Source organism: Balaenoptera musculus, chromosome 2, assembly GCF_009873245.2.
Source record: "Balaenoptera musculus isolate JJ_BM4_2016_0621 chromosome 2, mBalMus1.pri.v3, whole genome shotgun sequence".
Classification (NCBI taxonomy): Eukaryota; Metazoa; Chordata; class Mammalia; order Artiodactyla; family Balaenopteridae; genus Balaenoptera; species Balaenoptera musculus.
Window position 1 is genome coordinate 112,594,271 of NC_045786.1, and position 19,353 is coordinate 112,613,623.

The 19,353-nt window shown below is 41.6% G+C and overlaps 1 protein-coding gene across 1 annotated transcript in view; it reads left to right on the top strand.

The window, feature by feature from the left end:
- LOC118891175 (protein only RNase P catalytic subunit) overlaps positions 1–6,915 on the top strand; it is a 124,901-nt gene extending 117,986 nt beyond the window's left edge. Inside the window, 3 exon segments of the mRNA XM_036844845.1 lie at positions 1,754–1,902; positions 4,608–4,803; positions 6,632–6,915. Of these exon segments, the coding sequence (XP_036700740.1) occupies positions 1,754–1,902; positions 4,608–4,803; positions 6,632–6,763 (477 nt within the window). The 3' untranslated portion in view covers positions 6,764–6,915.
- Positions 6,916–19,353: the final 12,438 nt, after the last annotated feature.

The window sequence follows — 19,353 nt, forward strand, 5'->3', positions numbered from 1 at the left end:
TTAATTCATTATTAGACAAACAGAGAGTCTGCATGTGTATTAGACATAACAGGTACTCAAGCAATATTTGACAACTGACCAAATAAATAAATGAAATTTTATTGATTAGAGAATTTTAAATAATATCCTGAAAGTCTACATGGGAAGAAATTTATGAGTAAGGGGAAGCTAGACTAAAGAAAATGCCTTTTCTAACCAAGACCCAAGAAAATTAAGGATTTCTTCAGTGACTTTGAACTTGTGATTTTCGTAGGCCCAGAAGTTGTTTTTTTTTTTAATTAAAATTTTTTTTTTAAATTTTATTTCCTTTTGGCTGCCTTGGGTCTTCGTTGCTGCACATGGGCTTTCTCTAGTTGCGGCGAGTAGGGGCTACTCTGCGTTATGGTGTGCGGGCTTCTCATTGCGGTGGCTTCTCTTGTTGCAGAGCATGGGCTCTAGGGTGCACGGGCTTCAGTAGTTGCAGTGCGTGGGCTCAGTAGTTGTGGCGCATGGGCTTCGTTGCTCCGCAGCATGTGGGATCTTCCCGGACCAGGGATCGAACGAGTGTCCCCTGCATTGGCAGGCAGATTCTTATCCACTGCACCATCAGGGAAGTCCCAGCCCAGCAGTTTTGATAAATTACAGAACTTTTATACTTCCGATGCACTATTATATAACTTAAATTATAGTTTTTCATTAGCTTTTACATATTATACTTAGTAATATCCATTAATAGCTTAGTTTAATAGGTTGTACATAAAAGTAATCTATGGACTTTTCCTTCTGAAAGAGTGAATGTAAGCAAGCTCACCAAAATACTAGATTTACTAAAATCCCAGTCTAAACTTTTTTTTTTAAATTTATTTATTTATTTATTTATGGCTGTGTTGGGTCTTCGTTTCTGTGCGAGGGCTTTCTCTAGTTGCGGCGAGCGGGGGCCACTCTTCATCGCGGTGCGCGGGCCTCTCACTATCGCGGCCTCTCTCATTGCGGAGCACAGGCTCCAGACGTGCAGGCTCAGTAATTGTGGCTCACGGGCCCAGTTGCTCCGCGGCATGTGGGATCTTCCCAGACCAGGGCTCGAACCCGTGTCCCCTGCATTGGCAGGCAGATTCTCAACCACTGCGCCACCAGGGAAGCCCCCAGTCTAAACATGTGCGCACAAGACATGTGGAAAGTGGAGAGAATGGGGAGTAGATTCACTGAGTGGAAAATAAGCTAGAGAATGGAAATTGACAGACCTTTGGGAGGAAAAAGGGATTTCAGTGGAAGGTAGCCATCTCAGCAGAGTCATGACATGGAAAAGTTGACTGAAAAGTCAGTATTCTGACCATTTACAAACTTTAAAAAAAAAAGAAGTAGAACCCTTTACTCAAATAGAAGCCTATGCACAATACCAGTATATAAACAGTGTATACAAAAGCTGAGCTGTTTGGGTTGAAATGTGGTCGGGAGTGTGTAGGAACCAAACCCCACCCTTCTTAGCCCCCCTACCTCTATCCCCATGGGCTCTAGGGAACGCAGTCTGTGCTTAGAAACCTCCCCGGCTATCCAGTGTAGCCTGGCCGGTGGGCAGGTGTTAGACATTAATTTGTGACAAGGGAGCATTTTCCTCATGCTTATTTGCAAAGATGGACTGTTATTTTAAGGAATGTTTTCTCACCTCTTACCGGAAAAGACTATTTGACCATTGAGATTACCATCTGCAAGAATCACCCCCCTTACTTGAGATTCTTCCCTTGACCCTCTTGGGGACTGGCTTTGTGTTTTTTAGCTCTTGGATGTGGTCTCTCAACTAGCCAAGCAGAATCTTCAAGTGCTGGTCCTGGGCCGGAAGCATATGTTAAAGCAGAATTCCCGGTGGAGGAAGGATGATATGGAAAAGGTGCAAAAGCAAGCCAGCTTTTTTTTTGCTGACAACATGTAGGTATTGAAGTTATTAAGTGAATTACACTAGGCCAGTCATCTGCTTGTTAACCTATTTTTTGCCATTTTTAAAAGTGCATGTGTGTGTATGTATGTATGTATGTATACTCAGCCTCATTCCAAAAAAAAAAGATTTGAGACAGCTTACAAAAATATAGTTTTTACAGCAGGATAAACTTAAATAGACGAGGAAATCAGGTTAAAGGAGAAATGAGTTAAAGCCTAAAATGAGATTAGTACACAGAATGCATGCCATAAATTCCTAAATGATCATTTAACAAATATTTTACAAATATGAGCACCTTCTGTGTTCTTGGAGAAACAGCAGTGAACAAGACCAAGTCCCTGCCCTCTTGCGACTTAACAGTAAACAGGTAAACAAATAAACAGGTAATGTAATTCCAGGCAGTGATCAAAGCTGTGAAGACAATGAAGCAGAGTAAGGAGCTGGAAGGGGACTAGGTCGGGGATAGGTCAGAGGGGAGTGGAAAAAGCCTTTGGGAGGGGGCAGATCTGAAGGGAACGAGTGAGTCATTTGAGAAAGGGGGAAGGGTGGTGGGAAGAAGCTACCAGGCAGAGGGACCAGCAAGTGTTGAAAAGGGCCTGAGGCAGGAATGAGGAAAGCTGGCAGGCCAGTGTGGATGGGCTGGGGGCAGCAAGAGGGAAGGTAGTCAGTTCTGAGGTCCGAGAAAAGGCAGGGACCACATTGCAGAGTTCCTCGTGGGCTCTGGATTTTATTCTCAATGTAAAGGGAATGTTGCTATGAGCTACAGCTTCCCAGGAAGCCAAAGGAACATGGAAAAGATGGTCAGCGACAAAATATACAGTGTCCATAGAGTATGAAGAAAGCAGCTAATCAGGAGGAGCACAGATCCACAACAGCACGTATTAACTTTTAGCATGCATTTAGGTTTTCATACTGTTTATGCCGACAAAGGTTTATTTCTGACTTTGCACGGATAATGAGCGCACCTCAGCCCCAAGTCTAGGTTTCATTAGGTTGAATGTTATAACTTCAAGGTTTGTCAGTATTCCCCAAATCATTTCTTCTTAAAAAGGTCAAATGGGGGAATTCCCTGGCAGTCCAGTGGTTAGGACTCGGCACTCACTGCCGTGGCCCAGGTTCAGTCCCTGGTCGGGGAACTAAGAATCCTGCAGGCTGCACAGCGCGTTCCCCTCCTCCGCCAAAAAAAAAGGTCAAATGGCACTCAGTGCACAAAGCTGGAAGCTAACCCCTCCTTCAGATCCCAAACCAAATCCCATTTTTCTTTAGCTAAGTCCTTTTATTTATTCATGGGAGGGGGGTGCTTCCATCTCTCCAGGACTCTAAGACTATAATAATGCTCTTCATGCAGTCACCTTAGGCAATACTGGGTAAACCTTAAGAGCACAGGCTTGGGAATGAATACACCCAGGTTTAGATCATGGCCCTGCCACTTCCTGTCTGGGAAGGCGTTTCCCTTCTCTGTGTTTTCTTTTCTTCATATGCAACCCTCATGGGGATTAAATGAGAAGATACTTGCAAATCATACAGCACCAAGTACATGGAAGGCGTATATGTTTGTTGCTGTCACCATCATCATTATTTTTCTTAGGTGGAAGAACTGGATAAATGCAGTGTTATAACCAAGAAGCATGTTGGAAATTGGTCTCATGTTTGGTTTGGAGCCTGTATTTATTGCATACACTGAAGTTCCAAACCCAGTTGTAAAGATTGATTCAGGGACATTCTATTGCTTTGGATTTGAGTTTTTACATTTGTAACATTAACTCTGTTTTCCATTAATGTGCCAAAGAAGCCTGTTCAACCATACAGTAGAGAGAGTAGTATAGTGAATCCCCACGTGACTGTCGCCCCGCTCCAGCAGTCACCATTATTTGTTAATCTTGCTCCATACAACCTCCACATGTTTTCTTTTTTCTTTTCCTCTGTCTTTTTCCTGGAGATTTTTCAGACAGATCCCAGTTGTTTTATCATTTCACTTGAAATATGTCAGTATAAGGTAAACTTTAAAGGGTCCACTTTGGGTCATTTGGATCAAGGCATAAGGCTTATCACATGTTGCTGTCCAAATCTCCTGAGCCAAGGTAGCCACTGCTGTTTCTACAGCACATGTATTCAAGTGGTCAGTGCTGATGTTGAGGGCCCATTGGAGACTTTGCGCTCCTGGCTCTTCTCTAGTTGGAGATGCCTTTGGGTGCTGATCAGGATGACTACCCAGAAGCTGCTTGGGGATAACCAGTTTCAGCTTTGAGGTCAGCCCCTTACTTTTGCAAGAAATTGTCTTCCTGCCCTGTTAGTATTATGAATTCGAGTGAGGAAAGGAGACGGGGAAAGGTGTGCTCTGTGGTGGATGAAGCAGATAGGAAAAACACCCTGGGAACACAGAGACTCAGCTTTTGAGTATGAAGAGAGAATTACTGTTAGAGTTCTCCATTCTAGTGGAAGAGCCCAATTGAGCTGCTAAGAATCCCTAGCATTAGCATTCCTTTCCCCTTAGCTTTCCATCTGTGTTCTAGATAGTGTTGTCTACCAGCTAGGACTTGCAGGCGGCTCTTACGTATCACTGAGATCATGTCAGTTAAGAAAGCAGAACACTTCTGAGGAAAGTAGAGTAAGAAGAAAATAGCATGGTGAAGAATGCTATTCTTTGCCTCTTTGGGCGTGTGCTTGATTGTGTTCTTTCTTACGCCCGACTCAGCTCAGAGGACGATCCATTCCTTCTGTATGCCACACTGCACTCGGGGAACCACTGCAAGTTTATCACAAAAGATCTGATGCGGGACCACAAGGCCTGTCTGCCTGATGCCAAGACCCAACGCTTGTTCTTTAAGTGGCAGCAGGGACATCAGCTGGCAATTGTTAGTAGGCATCCAGGATCAAAAATAACTTTTCAGGTATGTTACCTGTTCTCTACATAATGTCAGCAGAGCCAAGTAGATAGTAAGAATGTGGCATAGTCAAAGAATGTTGCAACTAGTTCCAATGTTTTATTTTACTTTTAAATATTGATTGATTGATTGATGTATTTGGCTGCACTGGGTCTTAGTTGCGGCATGCGTGCGGGATCTAGTTCCCCGACCAGGGATCGAACCCAGGCCCTATGCATTGGGAGCACAGAGTCTTAACCACTGGACCACCCGGGAAGTCCCTCAATGTTTTATTTTTCTCAGCTTTAGTTTGGTATTTGGAATTACCCAGATCCTAGAAACACAGAGTCTGCCAGAGCAAAGTTTTCATAGGCCAACCCCATGTTAATTGACATATTAAAAACACCTGGAATGTCATCAGTTGTGACATCAATTATGTCATCAATTACAAATCCTCATATGTGTTTTTTATTCTCCTATTTATTTCCAATAGCTCAAAATTCCATATTCCTTATGGTTCATCATAACTTCTATTTCTGCTAAATAACTCCTTTTTCCTGTTTAATCCACTGCTGTGGCACAGTCTCAATTGAGTTCTTTTTTGATTCTAGTTTAAATACCTGTAAGTATAAGGATGCCTCCTGTGTGAAAGCAAAGGGAGAAAATCTAAAGGCGAGTTACTACAGAAAAATACACTAGCCAATGATAAATATGGTCCAGTGGTCAAAAAATATATAAAACAACATTTATAGGAAATATGGTATCAAATTACCACAGAGATACAGTCAGCAAAATCAACTGTGAGAAACAATACAGGACAACTGACCTGGTTTCCTCAACAACAAAAAATTGCAAGAAAAATAGAGTTGAAAAGAGAAGCTCTAGATTACAAGAGAATTCAGCCAGTCACAATGTAATAACCTTATTTCAATTCCTATTCAAACAAATAAACTGTAAAATACAGTTACACACATATAATAATAGGGAAAATGTAAACAGTAGAAATTTGATGATGTTAAGGAATTATTAATGCTTAAGTATAATAATGATATTCCTCTTATATTTACAAAACAAGTCCTTACCTTTCAGAGGTACATACTGAATTATAGAAGAAATGATATAATATCTGAGATTTACTTCAATATAATCTTGGGTGGGGGGTATGGATGAATGGGTGAAATAAGATTAGCCATGAATTGATAATGGTTGAAGCTGAGTGACAGGTACATGGGAGTTCATTGTGCTATTTCTTTATTTTTGTATATCTGAAAATTTTCTCTTTCACATACAAAATCAATAAAGGCAAAAAAAGGAATATATATATATATATATATATATATATATATTTTTTTTTTTTTTTTTTTTTAAGAGAGTCCTTAACCTTAAAAATGAAACCTCCCCAAAAAGAACTCCTAATAGTAGGAGGTCATCTTTTTTTTAATTGAAGTATGGTTAATTTACAATGTTCTGTTAGTTTCAAGCATACAGCAAAGTGATTCAGTTATACATATATATGTGTATATATATATTCTTTTTCAGATTCTTTTCCATTATAGGTTATTACAAAATATTGAGTATAGTTCCCTGTGCTATACCGTAGGTCCTTGTTGTTTACCTGTTTTACATATAGTAGTGTGTATGTGTCAATCCCAACTCCTAATTTATCCCGCCCCCTACGGCCCCCACCCCCGGCATTCATCTTCACAGAGTTAGCTGCTCTTTCAAAATCCATTGTTAAGTAAGACAGAGAATATGTCTCTGAAGCAAACTGAGAGGCTGTCAGAAGAGAAAGGGAAATGGCTAGGTATTCCTTTAGTGTTGTTCTCAATGTGTGGTTCCCTTTTTAATTCAACAGCATATTCTCATCTATGACACCGTGGTGCAAACAACGGGAGACTCGTGGCACATACCTTACGATGACGACCTGGTGGAAAGATATTCCTACGAAGTGCCAACCAAATGGCTTTGCCTTCACCGGAAGACATAAAGACTCTTACCCTCACGCTAAACTTGTGTTTGGGTGTCCTCCTGGTTGGCATCAGAGCTCTTAAGTTGATGCTTGTTTAGAGCATTGCTTCTGTCCTGTCTGATCCAGTTTGTCCTGTTTGGTCCAGTTGGTTTGCATATCAATAAATTGATTTTTTAATTAAATAAGATATAATATCTTTTCATAACCGGTTGCATTTTTTCCCCTAACATTTGTTGGGATTTGAGGCTTATCCAAAGTTGGGGAACTTGGTGCAGAGTGATACCTACCTTTCTCCTATTGACCAAGCTATTCCACTTACTTGGGCAACAGGGTCTTCTGGTATCCATTTTGCTACCCTTCCAGGTCCACCAATAGCAGAACCAATCCATCTGGCCCTGGGCTCCGGGTTGTTTGTAAACCCTTTCTGCATTTCTGATATCATCTCATCCTCTACATGTTATCTCCTTCCCACACTGAATCACTTGTGGTCTTCTCTGATGAGCTGGCCCAGATGTCAGAGGTGTATTAGCAACTTTTACTTATCACCCAATGATTTGGGTTGGAGGAAGATTCTGATTGTTTCTTCTTCATCCTATTATGCCTTTTCCAGACTTCAACATTTTGTGAACCCTATTAATTCCATCACTTGGTATGAGGGCTTTCTAAAGTATATAGATTATTTTCATTTTATCAAGTTTGACTTACTTTACCAAAGTGAGTAAGTTGTTGCCTCTCTGTTTTACTCCCTTGCTAGGCAGCTTATATCTTGATTTTAGCTGAAAATATTCGTGTCTGTAACACTTCATAACAGTTCTTTCCTTACTCATACATACTATATGATTTGATATTCAAGAGCAGACAAAACCAGTCTATGGTGATAAAAATCAGAATACTAGTTGCCTGAGGAAAAGGGCACAAGAGAATTTTGTGGGGGTGATGGAAATTTCCAAGTGGTGCTGACATAGGTGTATGTATATATTAGTCAAATTCATCACACTAAACACTTAAAATTGATGCATTTACGACAACGTAACTGAAAAAAGTATGTTAGCATAAAAAAGTTATTTACATGAAAAAACAAAGACTTCATTTATATCAAACAATGTACATGGATATAAGTAAGGTGTGTATTATGCACAGAGAGACAATCCAGGAAAAACAGAGGAGGGGATGTTTTACCTCCTTATGCCATTGTTGGATTCAACACTGCTGCCCCCTAGAGGAAGGAGCTCTCCAGACAAGTGCCTGATAAATTGAGGGCATTGAAAGATGCTGAGAATCGGAAAGCTCTCATAAATCCAACCTGTTTATTTTCTAGATTTCATGAACTACCTACTTAGAACACTGTGCTTTCAGCGAGCTAAACTTTTTTAAAAGAAACTATCCTAGTTTTAAGAAAATTAGGAAAGAAAGCATTTGTTAAATAAGCTTGTCTAAAAGCTTAATGCAAATTCCTCACAAGTTGCTCTAGAGATGGGAGAGGATACAAAAAGAATCGTAGAACTTCAGAGCAAGAGTGAACCTTGAAGAACATAAAGTCCAACAGTCGCATTTTATAGAGGAGGAATAGACCCAGGAAGATGCAATGGCTCCCTTGGATCCCACAGCTAGTTAGTAGAGACATTTCAACCATAACCCAGCTCTTCTGATTCTCAAGTCAAATAGTCTTTCTTCTACTGTACACTGTAACTTAGACTAGAGTAGTTCATAAAAACTCAGACAGACTGAATGGTAGAGCATCCGGTATGTAGATTTAGAAACTTTGTTAGCCACATAAGAGAAAGTGGGGAGAATGAGAGGAAGGGAACAGGCAGGACAACCTCTTAAAGGGCCCACGTTTACACGGTGGCTCATCAGGGTAGAAAATTGTGTTAGGGAAACTACATTATTTTTGAACTCTTTAATACCATTCCAAAACAAAACCCTGATTTCTGCTTGAGGTAAATTGAGGTGCATCTGTCATTTGTCTGGGAGTAGGGGAATTCTAGGGCTGCTCAGAGTCAATCGCACTGACGCGGGACCTTGGAGAGTTCAGGGATTATCTGAATGGAGGCAGCTGGTACCCAACACTTAGGCTGCCTTTTGTATTCTGATCACCTGAGTGAGACAAAAGCTAATTCAAGGTCCCAGACACAGTGGGAAGAAGGAATTCTTTAAAAACCTGTGCCCTGGATTGAGAGTATCTTTAAAGTCGGCCAGCCATGAACAATGAAAGCTTTGAAAGGGCACTGACTCTGCCACTGAAAAGTATGTCTAAAATGCTTTGTGCTTCCCTCTGGCATGCTCCTGAATTTATACTCTCTTTTCCTCCCGCTGTTCTCAGACCCAGTAAAGAGAAAATCTCAAAGGAGAAACCTGAGCTCATTCTCTCAGGGCTCCGCTGGGACTGCCTCACCTCAGGTGTCTTGTTCTTCACATTAAATGAATTTTTCTCTTCAAGTTTGCACTTAAATATAATTACTGCTTCCCTGTTCCTTTAGCAGGTTTCTTGCTTTTTAAAAAACTGTCCTAAGGTGCTATAAAATGCATATGTGTTCACATTAGATTTCTTTTTCCCTGATAGCTTCATTCTAGAGCAGGCATGGAAAGGAAGTGTATGTTATGTAGGCACCTGAATTCTGGCCCATCATGGTGAGTCTCATCTTTGCTAGAAGTCAAAATTATCGGGATACTTGAGGGCAAAGCTAAATGGAGTCTAGATCCGGTACTTTGCCCATCCTTCAGCAACTTGGAATTTCCAGAGTGAGAAACATCTAAGGGAACCCTTGTGGGAATGACTGGGAGTAGAGGAACATAGACCACTCTGATGAAATTGTGGGATTTAGATTTGGGTTCTTTCAGGGCTGGGACTTAAGCAGAACTAAGAGTTCTTAGTAAGTGGAACAAGGCAGCTGCTGGAGCCTCCTATAACCCCAGGGTGACAGTAGAGTTGCCAGATAAAATACGGTCTCCCAATTAAATTTGAATTTCAGATAAATGACAGTTTTTTGTATAAGCACGTCACAAGTATTGCAGGGACATACTTACACTAAAAATATTCACTGCCTATCTAAAATTCACAATAGGGCATCCTATATTTCTATTTGCTACATCTGGCAACCCTAGGTGGGAATTAGATGGGAGGATGAGGGGTAGTGGGAAATGAGGCATCTCTAAAGCCCACAGCCCTACAGGAGGCCGGAGGGGAACAAGGATAAGAAAGGATCTAAGGGACTTCCCTGGTGGCGCAGTGGTTAAGAATCTGCCTGCCAATGCAGGGGACACGGGTTCGATCCCTGGTCTGGGAAGATCCTACATGCCGCAGAGCAACTAAACCTGTGCTCCACAACTACTGAAGCCCGCGCGCCTAGAGCCTGTGCTCCGCAACAAGAGAAGCCACCGCAATGAGAAGCCTGCGCACTGCAACAAAGAGTAGCCCCAGCTCGCTGCAACTAGAGAAAGACTGCACACAGCAACAAAAGACCCAATGCAGCCAAAAATAAATAAAAGTAAAATAAATAAATTAAAAAAAAAAAAAGATTCCCTGAGGACTTTTCTCCCCAAGTTTTGTCTCTGTTGGCAATACTTGATCTGACGGATGCTTCCAGAGACTGTACATATACAACTGCCTTCAACCAGGAATTGAAATAAACAGGAAGACAATTATCTAGTCACTGATAACAGCTAAAAATTGTTTTGCTACCAGAGTACTCTCAGAAGTACACTGTTATCAAATGGATTAAGTTATTAAAATAACCATGATAATTTATTATAAATAGCAGTGTTATGTAAAGGGTTTCTGGTAGCTTCTGACAAGAAAGTTGATGTAGAATTAATTTCATCCATATTTAACTGATTACCTCATTAATCTCTTTGATGTTAGTTAAAATTCAGCCCAAGAAGCAAATACTTGAGAAATCACAATTTCTAATATGGTAGAGACATAAATTCATTTTAAGGAGACCAGTTCAGATTGCCCTATCAGTCTCAGCTGGGCTAGAACATTACTAAGAATCAAGTTTAGTTCACATCTAAATATTGAAAGTCCATTTTTTTTCTTTTTTAAAATTTTTATGTACTAAAAATTTTTTAATTGAAGTATAGTTGAATTACAATGATTCAGGTGTACAGCAAAGTAATTCAGATATATATATATATATATATTCTTTTTTAGATTCTTTTCCATTATAGGTTATTACAAGATATTGAATATAGTTCCCTGTGCTATACAGTAGGTCCTTGTTGCTTATGAAAGTCCATTATTAAAGCAGATTTCTTGTGCTTTCTATGACTGCATCAGAACAAAGAATGTCAGTGTCCGGAATTCCCTGACAATTCTACTCCTCATTTGGCTCTCTGGGGCAGAGTGGCATCCTGGCCTGGGAGGATACTATGGGGCCTCCACCTCCATGAAACAGGTTCCTTGGGAAGTGGTTATGGCAGGTTGTCCGAAAGGTAAGTCCCTCGCCTAGACTCATTGCTTAAGATGTACTGTATTACTAATTCTTTAAAAATAAATCATTCTTGTATTTTCTTCCTTTTTTCAGTGACCTTGTCCTAGAATCCAAAGCTGAATGAAACAGGTTCCTTTGGAAGCGGTTATGGCAGGTTGTCCGAAAGGTAAGTCCCTCACCTAGACTCATTGCTTAAGATGTACTGTATTACTAATTCTTTAAAAATAAATCATTCTTGTATTTTCTTCCTCTTTTCAGTGACCTTGTCCTAGAACCCAAAGCTGAATATTTTTATCCTCTGCTCCAAAGCTGAGTAGTCTAATGCTATTAAGTTTTTATACACATATATGCCTTTCATATATATATACACACATATATATATAATTTTTTTAAGGATCATTCATTCCCTATAAGCTCTTTTGTAATGCAGTTTTTTCCCACCTGACAGAAAATGAAACTTTTCCTTGTTCTCATAGTCTTCTATCATTTCTTCCTCATGTACTCCAAACATCATAATATAAATTCATAAAATGAGGCAGTCAGGTTAAGCTAGGGCATTGCTGTATACCATAAAATACTATTTGCATGGTTGTATACTCACAAACTACTCCTCCAGGTTTCCTTGTGTTCAGAAGGAAATTTGTGTTCCAGGAAGCTGTCACCCTGATGATAGCTACTGGCTCAAATTAAGGATCGTGTCCTTTGGCACTTAGCCCTGTTCTGGCAGAAGTTCTCAAATCCTTGAAGAAATGGGTCTTTTCCAAGTTAGGCCCTCTGATCTCCAGCTCCTAAAGAAATAAACTCTGGTCAGACCAAGTATTTGAAGAGAAAGCCTGAGGAAGTTTTGCTGCTTGACACAGATAGAGAGCTTTTTATTTTTTAAAGTAAATCATCTGGCTCTTTTTGTTCTTTGATACAGCAAGGGAGGTTTCTGTGAGGAAATCGGTACTGAACAGTTTGTGCTTTATAAATGTCAGTAGATTTTTTTCCTTCCCAATCCCACTGCCATTATCCCCAGAGATTTCAACACCATCCATATTCTGGTCTCATCGTTTCTTATCCACTTAAACTCTGATGATTTTCGGCCCCCTGTGAGACGCCAACCTGGATCTTTTAAACTACTCAAAAGTGCTCCACTTTCAGGATATCAGACTTTTGAGCTCTTCATTTTGACTACAACCTCCTTAACCTGCTCCACTCCTTCATCCCGACCACCAGTTCCTAGATCTGTTCTTAGGCCTATTCCTTCCTCACCTAGAGGCCTCTCTTACCCATCCGCATCTGGCTTCGCTTGCCTTCTTACTCACCCCACTCCATCCTCAAACCACTCATTTCATGGATGACTTCAGTAATACTTCAGATCCTTTCATTCATTTCACCTCCTGTGGTACCCATCTTATCAATTCTAAACCGAACTTTGGGTAGCCCCATACCATTCCACTTTCTCCTCTCCTACACCATAGTATTGCTAGAAAAGTCACAAAATTATGCTACTAGTACTTCACTCCCATTTGAAGGTCCTTTGTTTCACCTTTCAATGAATTCCCTGTTAATTCCCTGAAGGAGCTCTCCCAACTTTTGCCATCTTAACTTGAAAAGAGCTCATCTCCTGCAGCCTCCATTTCCTTTTCTGTTCAGTGGGGAAGACGGTGCCAGCGTACTTCTCAAACTCTAATGGACATGGGATCCTGTTTAAAGTGCTGATTCTGATTCAGGTCTGGTGTGCCTGGTGATGCCAAGGCTGCAGACCATGTTTCTGAGTAGTAGTTTGAGTAGTCTCAAATGAGCTCCAAGTTTATTTAAAAATAATAATAATAGTGCAACACTCATGATTCTAAGTCCTGAATCATAACCTGGCCACTCTCACTCTCAGCAGATGACTTAAGCAGGAACTAAAAGCCATCTGTTAAGAGCCTCTTTAGCAATTTTTGCCCTTTCTAGCAACTTTCTTTCCTCACCCTTTTCTCCCTTTTCTAGGTTACTTTTTCTACCTGCCTCTATACTATCCTTTCTTGCTAACTTGAGAACTTGTTTTCTCAGTTAATCTCTTTCCATGGGCTCATTCCCCCATCTAACTACAATACCTTTTGGCTTCTAGCCTGACAAAACTGTGCTTCCCTAGGGATAATTTAACAGCCAAACTTCTCAGAGGAAGGAGCCATCTCTACCCCTGCTTTCTTTCCAATTCTACATTTGCAGCTGAGCATTTCTACCTTGGTAGCCTGTGGCCCCTCAAACTCAACCACGGTGAAAACAATTCATCTTCACCCCAACAGAGTGACCTCCTGCCTTACTTTATGTTATTTTTTCCTGCTCCTTTCCCCCTACTTACATACCTAATCAATTAGCAAATTGTGTTGATTCCACCTTCAAAATATCTGTTGTAGGCTAATTATTCAACTCTTAACTACCTTTCCAAAGGAAATAATCCTTTTTTAAAAAATTTGTACATAAAAAAAAAAAAAATTTGTACATGAAGATATTCTTCATAATAATGTTATTGATAATAATAACAAAATTGGAAATAACGAAATGTTCAAAACAAGGGAGGGAAGAAATAAATATAATTTTAAACGTTACAGTGATTAAAATGATACTTTGTGTGTTGGCATGGGTTGAATGACAAAACATCTACAAAATGGTATGTTTAATATGATCCCATTTTTTAAATAGGAAGGAAGGAAGGAAAGAGACATTTGGAGAAAAGTATCTGAAAGAAATAATATTTTGTTGATTCCAAAATGTTAATAGGTATCTCTGCATGCTGGGATTGTGGTTGATTTTTAGTTGTCTTCATCTTCTGCACAATCTGAAATTGTTACATGTGTAACAGGATGTTAGAATAGGACTCTTTCTGCCTCAGTTTCCACTGAGGCACAAATACAGTAGATACCGAGATTCCCAGGTAAATGTGAGGCAGACAGTACATATGCAGAATTTACAAAAAGAATAAAGGAGAATCTGCCTCACAACTCCCGGCCCCTTAATCAGGCCAAAGATATCAAAGAGTCAGAGGAAGGAAAAAGATAAAGATGTTTCCTTGTAGAGAGCTGTGGCCAGGCTCCTGGTTCCTTAGGTACCCTCTGACCCCAGGACCCCAGGAAAGATGCCTCAATAGGAATACTTAGAGCTTCTCTTGCAGTCTGTGGAGCCCAGAACTTCAGAGAAAGCTGAAGCCTCTGTGGATGGGCCTGACTCTGCAAAAGTTACAGGATGACAGCAGGGCTGACAAGAGACATTGGAAACGAGCCAGAGAGGGCTACTGCCTTGGACTTGCCTGGCACTGCAGGTTTCCTGAGGTCCAGATGGGGGCCAGATGGGTGGGAAGAGAGTTGCCTTAGGTTGTCTTGGGCTGGAGGGGAACTTCGGGATGGCCAGGGGTTGAAGGAGTGCAAGTGGCCACCTACATATAAAAACCGATGGGCTCAGCAGAGAACCACTGAAGAGCCTTAGAAGAGTGGCCAAGCGGAGAAGCATCAGCTTTAACCATCTGTCAGGCTCACCAGAGACTCCAGCTATAAACATCTGCTCGGCCTAGAAGGCATTGAGCCACCCACCCTTACCTATCCTCCACTGCCCATCCTCCACCTTGGCTGGGGTTGGGCGTGTGGAGGGTGTGAAGGAGGTAAGGGTGGAACTGAGCCAGGAGTGATTAGGGAGGAAAAGTTAACCATGCCCCCACCCCTTTCCACTGGAAGATTTAGTACGAAACCGACCTAAGCTGACAGAATAGAAATGAAGCAGTGCTGTTTGGAATCTATTGGTATAGAACGGGATATTCTAATTTCTGAATCGATACTGCATTTGTTAAAGTAACCGTAGCACTGCATATTATCTAAGAGGAATGGAAAAGTAAGGGAGCATACCCGAGTTTTCATCTAGAGGCAGGAAAAATGAAAGGAAGAGTGGGAGAACAAAAGTCAGATTGTAGTTTTATCACAGTCTGTTCATCACGCTTGTTACCAGAACCCAGATGCCCCCTTGCACTCATTTCCATCGTTTCTTGCCTCCACAAAGGTAACCACTGTCTAGTCTTCCAACAGTATAGATTCCTTTTGCCTGTTTTTGTGCTTTATGTAAATGGAATCAGTCAGGCTGTGCTCTTTTGTGGCTGGCTTCTTTCATTCAATATTGTGGGAGGTTCATCTATATTGTCACATGTAATTGTATCTCATTCATTTTCATTACTATATGATGTTCTATAGTGTGAATATACCACAATTTATCCGTTCTACTGTTGATGGGCATTTGGATAGCTTCTAGTTTTTGCCTATTACAAATAGTGCTATGAATAGTGTATCTCTTTTTATAATGGGCGGAGGGCTATTTAAAAGTCTCTGACATCTTCTTTCCTTTCCGTTTCCATAACTACCACCCCAGTTCAGGCCTTCACAAACGTTCACTGGGACTATTAGCAATGGCGTCCTGATTGATATGCCCATCTACAGTTCATTATAAATACTGCCACCAAGTTTATCTTCTGAGAGCATAATTCTAATCATGCCATTTCCCTTACTCAGAAACGTCAAATGTCTCCCCATTGCCTTCCACCCAGAGCAGAAGTTCCTTTTCTTGGCATTCAAGGCCTCCTCCCTGCCTTTGTACTCCAGAACATTTTTGTGTCCTAGTCAAGCTAAGCCACTGCCGTGCCCTAAACACAGGCTCTTTTTTTCTTCCTCTGCTTCTCTGTTCTTGCCACCCCGAGTCCATGTTGCATCGTGGTGCCACTCACACTGTTCCTAACAGCGAACACAACTGTCAGAGTGCTTGTCCTCCCAAGTTGAGCTCGGATATATTTCTTTCAGCAGGCGGCTTGCATTCCCTTTGGCCAAAGTCATTTCCCATCTGCAGTGCTTTGTTGGACACTACCTTACATATCGTGTGCTGCCTCGTGTTAGTATTGCTCTCATTTGTGTTTCATCTTTCTTCCCCACTGAACTTTCTTCCCCATCTGGTTCATCTGTGTGTCTCCAGAGCAGCCAGCCCAGCTGCTTACCCCTAGAAGAGGCTCAGTAGACGTTTGTTGAATTATTTTGGAGAAGTTGTTTGAAAATGTCTTCCTGATTTTTACCTCTGATTCCCACTTCTCCTTTGAGTGAATTCCCCTCTTGCTCCTTGGTATTTTGTGTGTGTGTGCCGGCTAGCTCGGGAACATACTCTTTGGTGTCTGATGCTTCAACGGATCCTCAAGAAATAATGATAACTTCTCAATGCCACCCTCTTTAATCATACCATTTAAGCCCCTCCCCGCATCTTAAAGGAATTAACTATTTATTTATTAGGCATCTATTTTGCACATGGACCATGAAAACTGGAATAAAGTTTGCTCTGCACCTGCAAGACATCATTGCAGAGTTTTTAATCTTGAAAATGTTTTAGTCTGTTGTCTGTGGTTGACTTTTGAAACTTGCCTTTGTTTCACCACGATGGATGAATTGCACACTGGGTGAAATTCACGGATCTCAGTTGCGGTTTATCAAGTACTTTCAAAGCAAGTAGAACATAACACTGGAGCACTCTCTTGCTTTCCCATCAATACCTGGGTTCTCAAGAACTAGTTCCTCGATTAGTGACGGAAAATATTGGTTATAATGATCAGACACCTTATTCATTTGCTCTCTCCCCCAGTTATCTCAAGGGAACTTGGCTCCTTCTGAGCACCAGAGATGACTTAATTTTGCGGTAAGAAAATAGGAATTAGAGGAAGCCAATTAGGAAACCTCAAGGAAGAGGAAGTGTCTCCAGGCTGAAAGGAAGGCTGTTGAGTCTTATTTCCTCTCTGTTCTTGACTCATCCTCTCGGTGCCTGACCAACTTCTGCACCACCCTTTCCCCACCTGATCGGGGGGCTGAAATGGGTGTGGGGTGAGATTGGGGGTAGTGAGCAGAGTGAATAAAGTCAAATAACATTCATAAAGACACCAAGATGTAGGGATACACCATGGGTGTGAAAATCTCAGTGAACTCATTGATGCTTACGATTCCCATCCCCGTCCACAATCATGGGTGAGGCTGCATGTATGCAGGATAGGGTGAGTGAGAATTGGCTGCTTTCTAAGTTAAGAAAACAGACTGAGTTTCACTTCTGAACAATAGCAGAGTGCAGTGCAGGCTGGTGCAGTACTTGGCTTCCTTCTGTACTAGGGATAGATCAAAACAAAATAGCCAACGATCCGGGCTTTATTCACCAGTGTCCCCTCCTTTCACAAAGAGAGAAGCTGAGTTCAAGTCTATTAGTAGGTGACTTATTTTCATTGTGTTTAATATTGTTTTCCTCCATGCCTGTAAGGTGGGTACAGCGTGCTCACCTGTTTGAGAGAAGAAACCGAGGTGGTGGCCACCAGGTGATCACTGGCAAGGCTCAGATTCAAATCCAGTGCTTCTGACACGCAAAGCAAAGCCTGACCATGTTCAGGACTCAGGCCCCTCCCTTCCCCATCTTATTTTTCACTGGAACATTTGCTGTTCTCTCAAGCTATGAAAGGCTTCCTGTGTTATCATGCTTAAGGGGAAGTTGTATGTTAAAAACCACCAACGGTTAAGCCCAAGCCAGCTGGGGTCTTCCATTGCTTCTTCCAGTATTCTGGGGAGACCCATGAGAATTCTTAGTGTTTCTCAAAGTCCTTAGCTTTCAGAAACAAGAGCTCAGTCATCAGTCAAGCATTGGGTCTTCATTTAAGGGACAGTTTGGGAAAACAAGAGAAACATCAAAAGTTGTAAGAGTTGTTTTAGCTATAACAACTTCAGTATGAAGTTGTTATAGCTAAAAATCAAGAGTGACCTGAAAGCTAAAGGTTTTGGCTCTCTAGAAGGGGTTCCTGGAGAGATTTAGTTAAATGTCCTTTGGGTTGAGCTGCTACAAGTTTATTCCCTTTCAAATCAAAGGACAGCATTATCATTATTGGAGATGACTGACAGAAGCCAGACGCAGAATTATATTGACTGGAAAGGAAAGGATGGAGTAGCAGGGAAATGATAGCTGTATGACTGCTATGTTGAACCCACCATTGGTATTGGAGGGTGAGAGAACCACACTAGGTGTTATGGGGGAGAGCACTGGGGAGTGTTGCCTTATTGGAATATGGTTTGAAGGGCTTTTGAGTAGAAGCATAACCAAGTGCCTCATATAAGTCACGGTAGCACTTCCCACACCACGTTTGATGCCCCATTTGTCCCTCTCCTTTGCCCATAAATTATAGAACTGGAGTACAAAGAAATCACCCTTTTCTTTTTCCCCAAGACTCAAACAGATTGACAACTCCTAGGTAGCCAACCATAGCTACTGGGGTACGGGAAGAGCTTTAGGGTTTCTGTTGGTATGAGAAAGATACAGATAGGGAGAAATACGAACGGAACTAGGTTCTTACCCTCAGTCCCCTGAGGAGGCACCTGATGGCTCAAAGTCTGACCAGGGAGCTACCTCCCTTCTACTGTCCACACAGGGCTGCCACATCCCTAGCTCTGTTGTGGCCACAGTTGACCTCTGGGGCCCCTTAACATCAGGGAATCCTAACTCTCCTAAGATACTCTATTACCAATGTTTCAGCACCTGCTAATATCACATGGAAACACAGATAAGCTTCATTTTTATATTCCCTGGCTCAATGAAACCACCAGCAGAGCGTCTTAAGCTAAGGGCTAAATTCTTTTCTTGCCTTTAAACACCATGTGATTCAGCATGTCTGCAGTCACTGGGAATCTACGCGGCCAGTTTTTACCTTTGCCTTGTGGGTAACCCCTACCTTCCACCTACCTCCACCCCCAGGGGAGAATGTGGGCCTTGTCAAATGGAGGCCCCCAGGAGATTTTCCAAGACTCACGAGATGTCAAGTCATCTCTAAAAGTTTTCAAAAAACCAGAAAGTCATTTCAGAAAGTCTAACTTAGTGGCCCAACAGAGAGGAGGGTCAAATTTTCCATACAGACACAGCAAGTCTGCCCCCATAGGCTTGTGTTAAAGCTGCAGGAACACTGGTCCCCAGACTTCTGTGAAAGCTCCCCAACCCAGGGGGAAGTCCACCTGGGTGAGTAGATTAGCTGCTGCTTGGTACCCAAGGCACATATTCGTGAAGTCTGCTTCCTGGGGATTTCCCTTAGCAATGGAATCAGCAAGGGGTTCGTCTTTCTGAAAGATTTCCCAGAGGAATCCATTGGCCTTGTGGAAAACCCTCAAATTC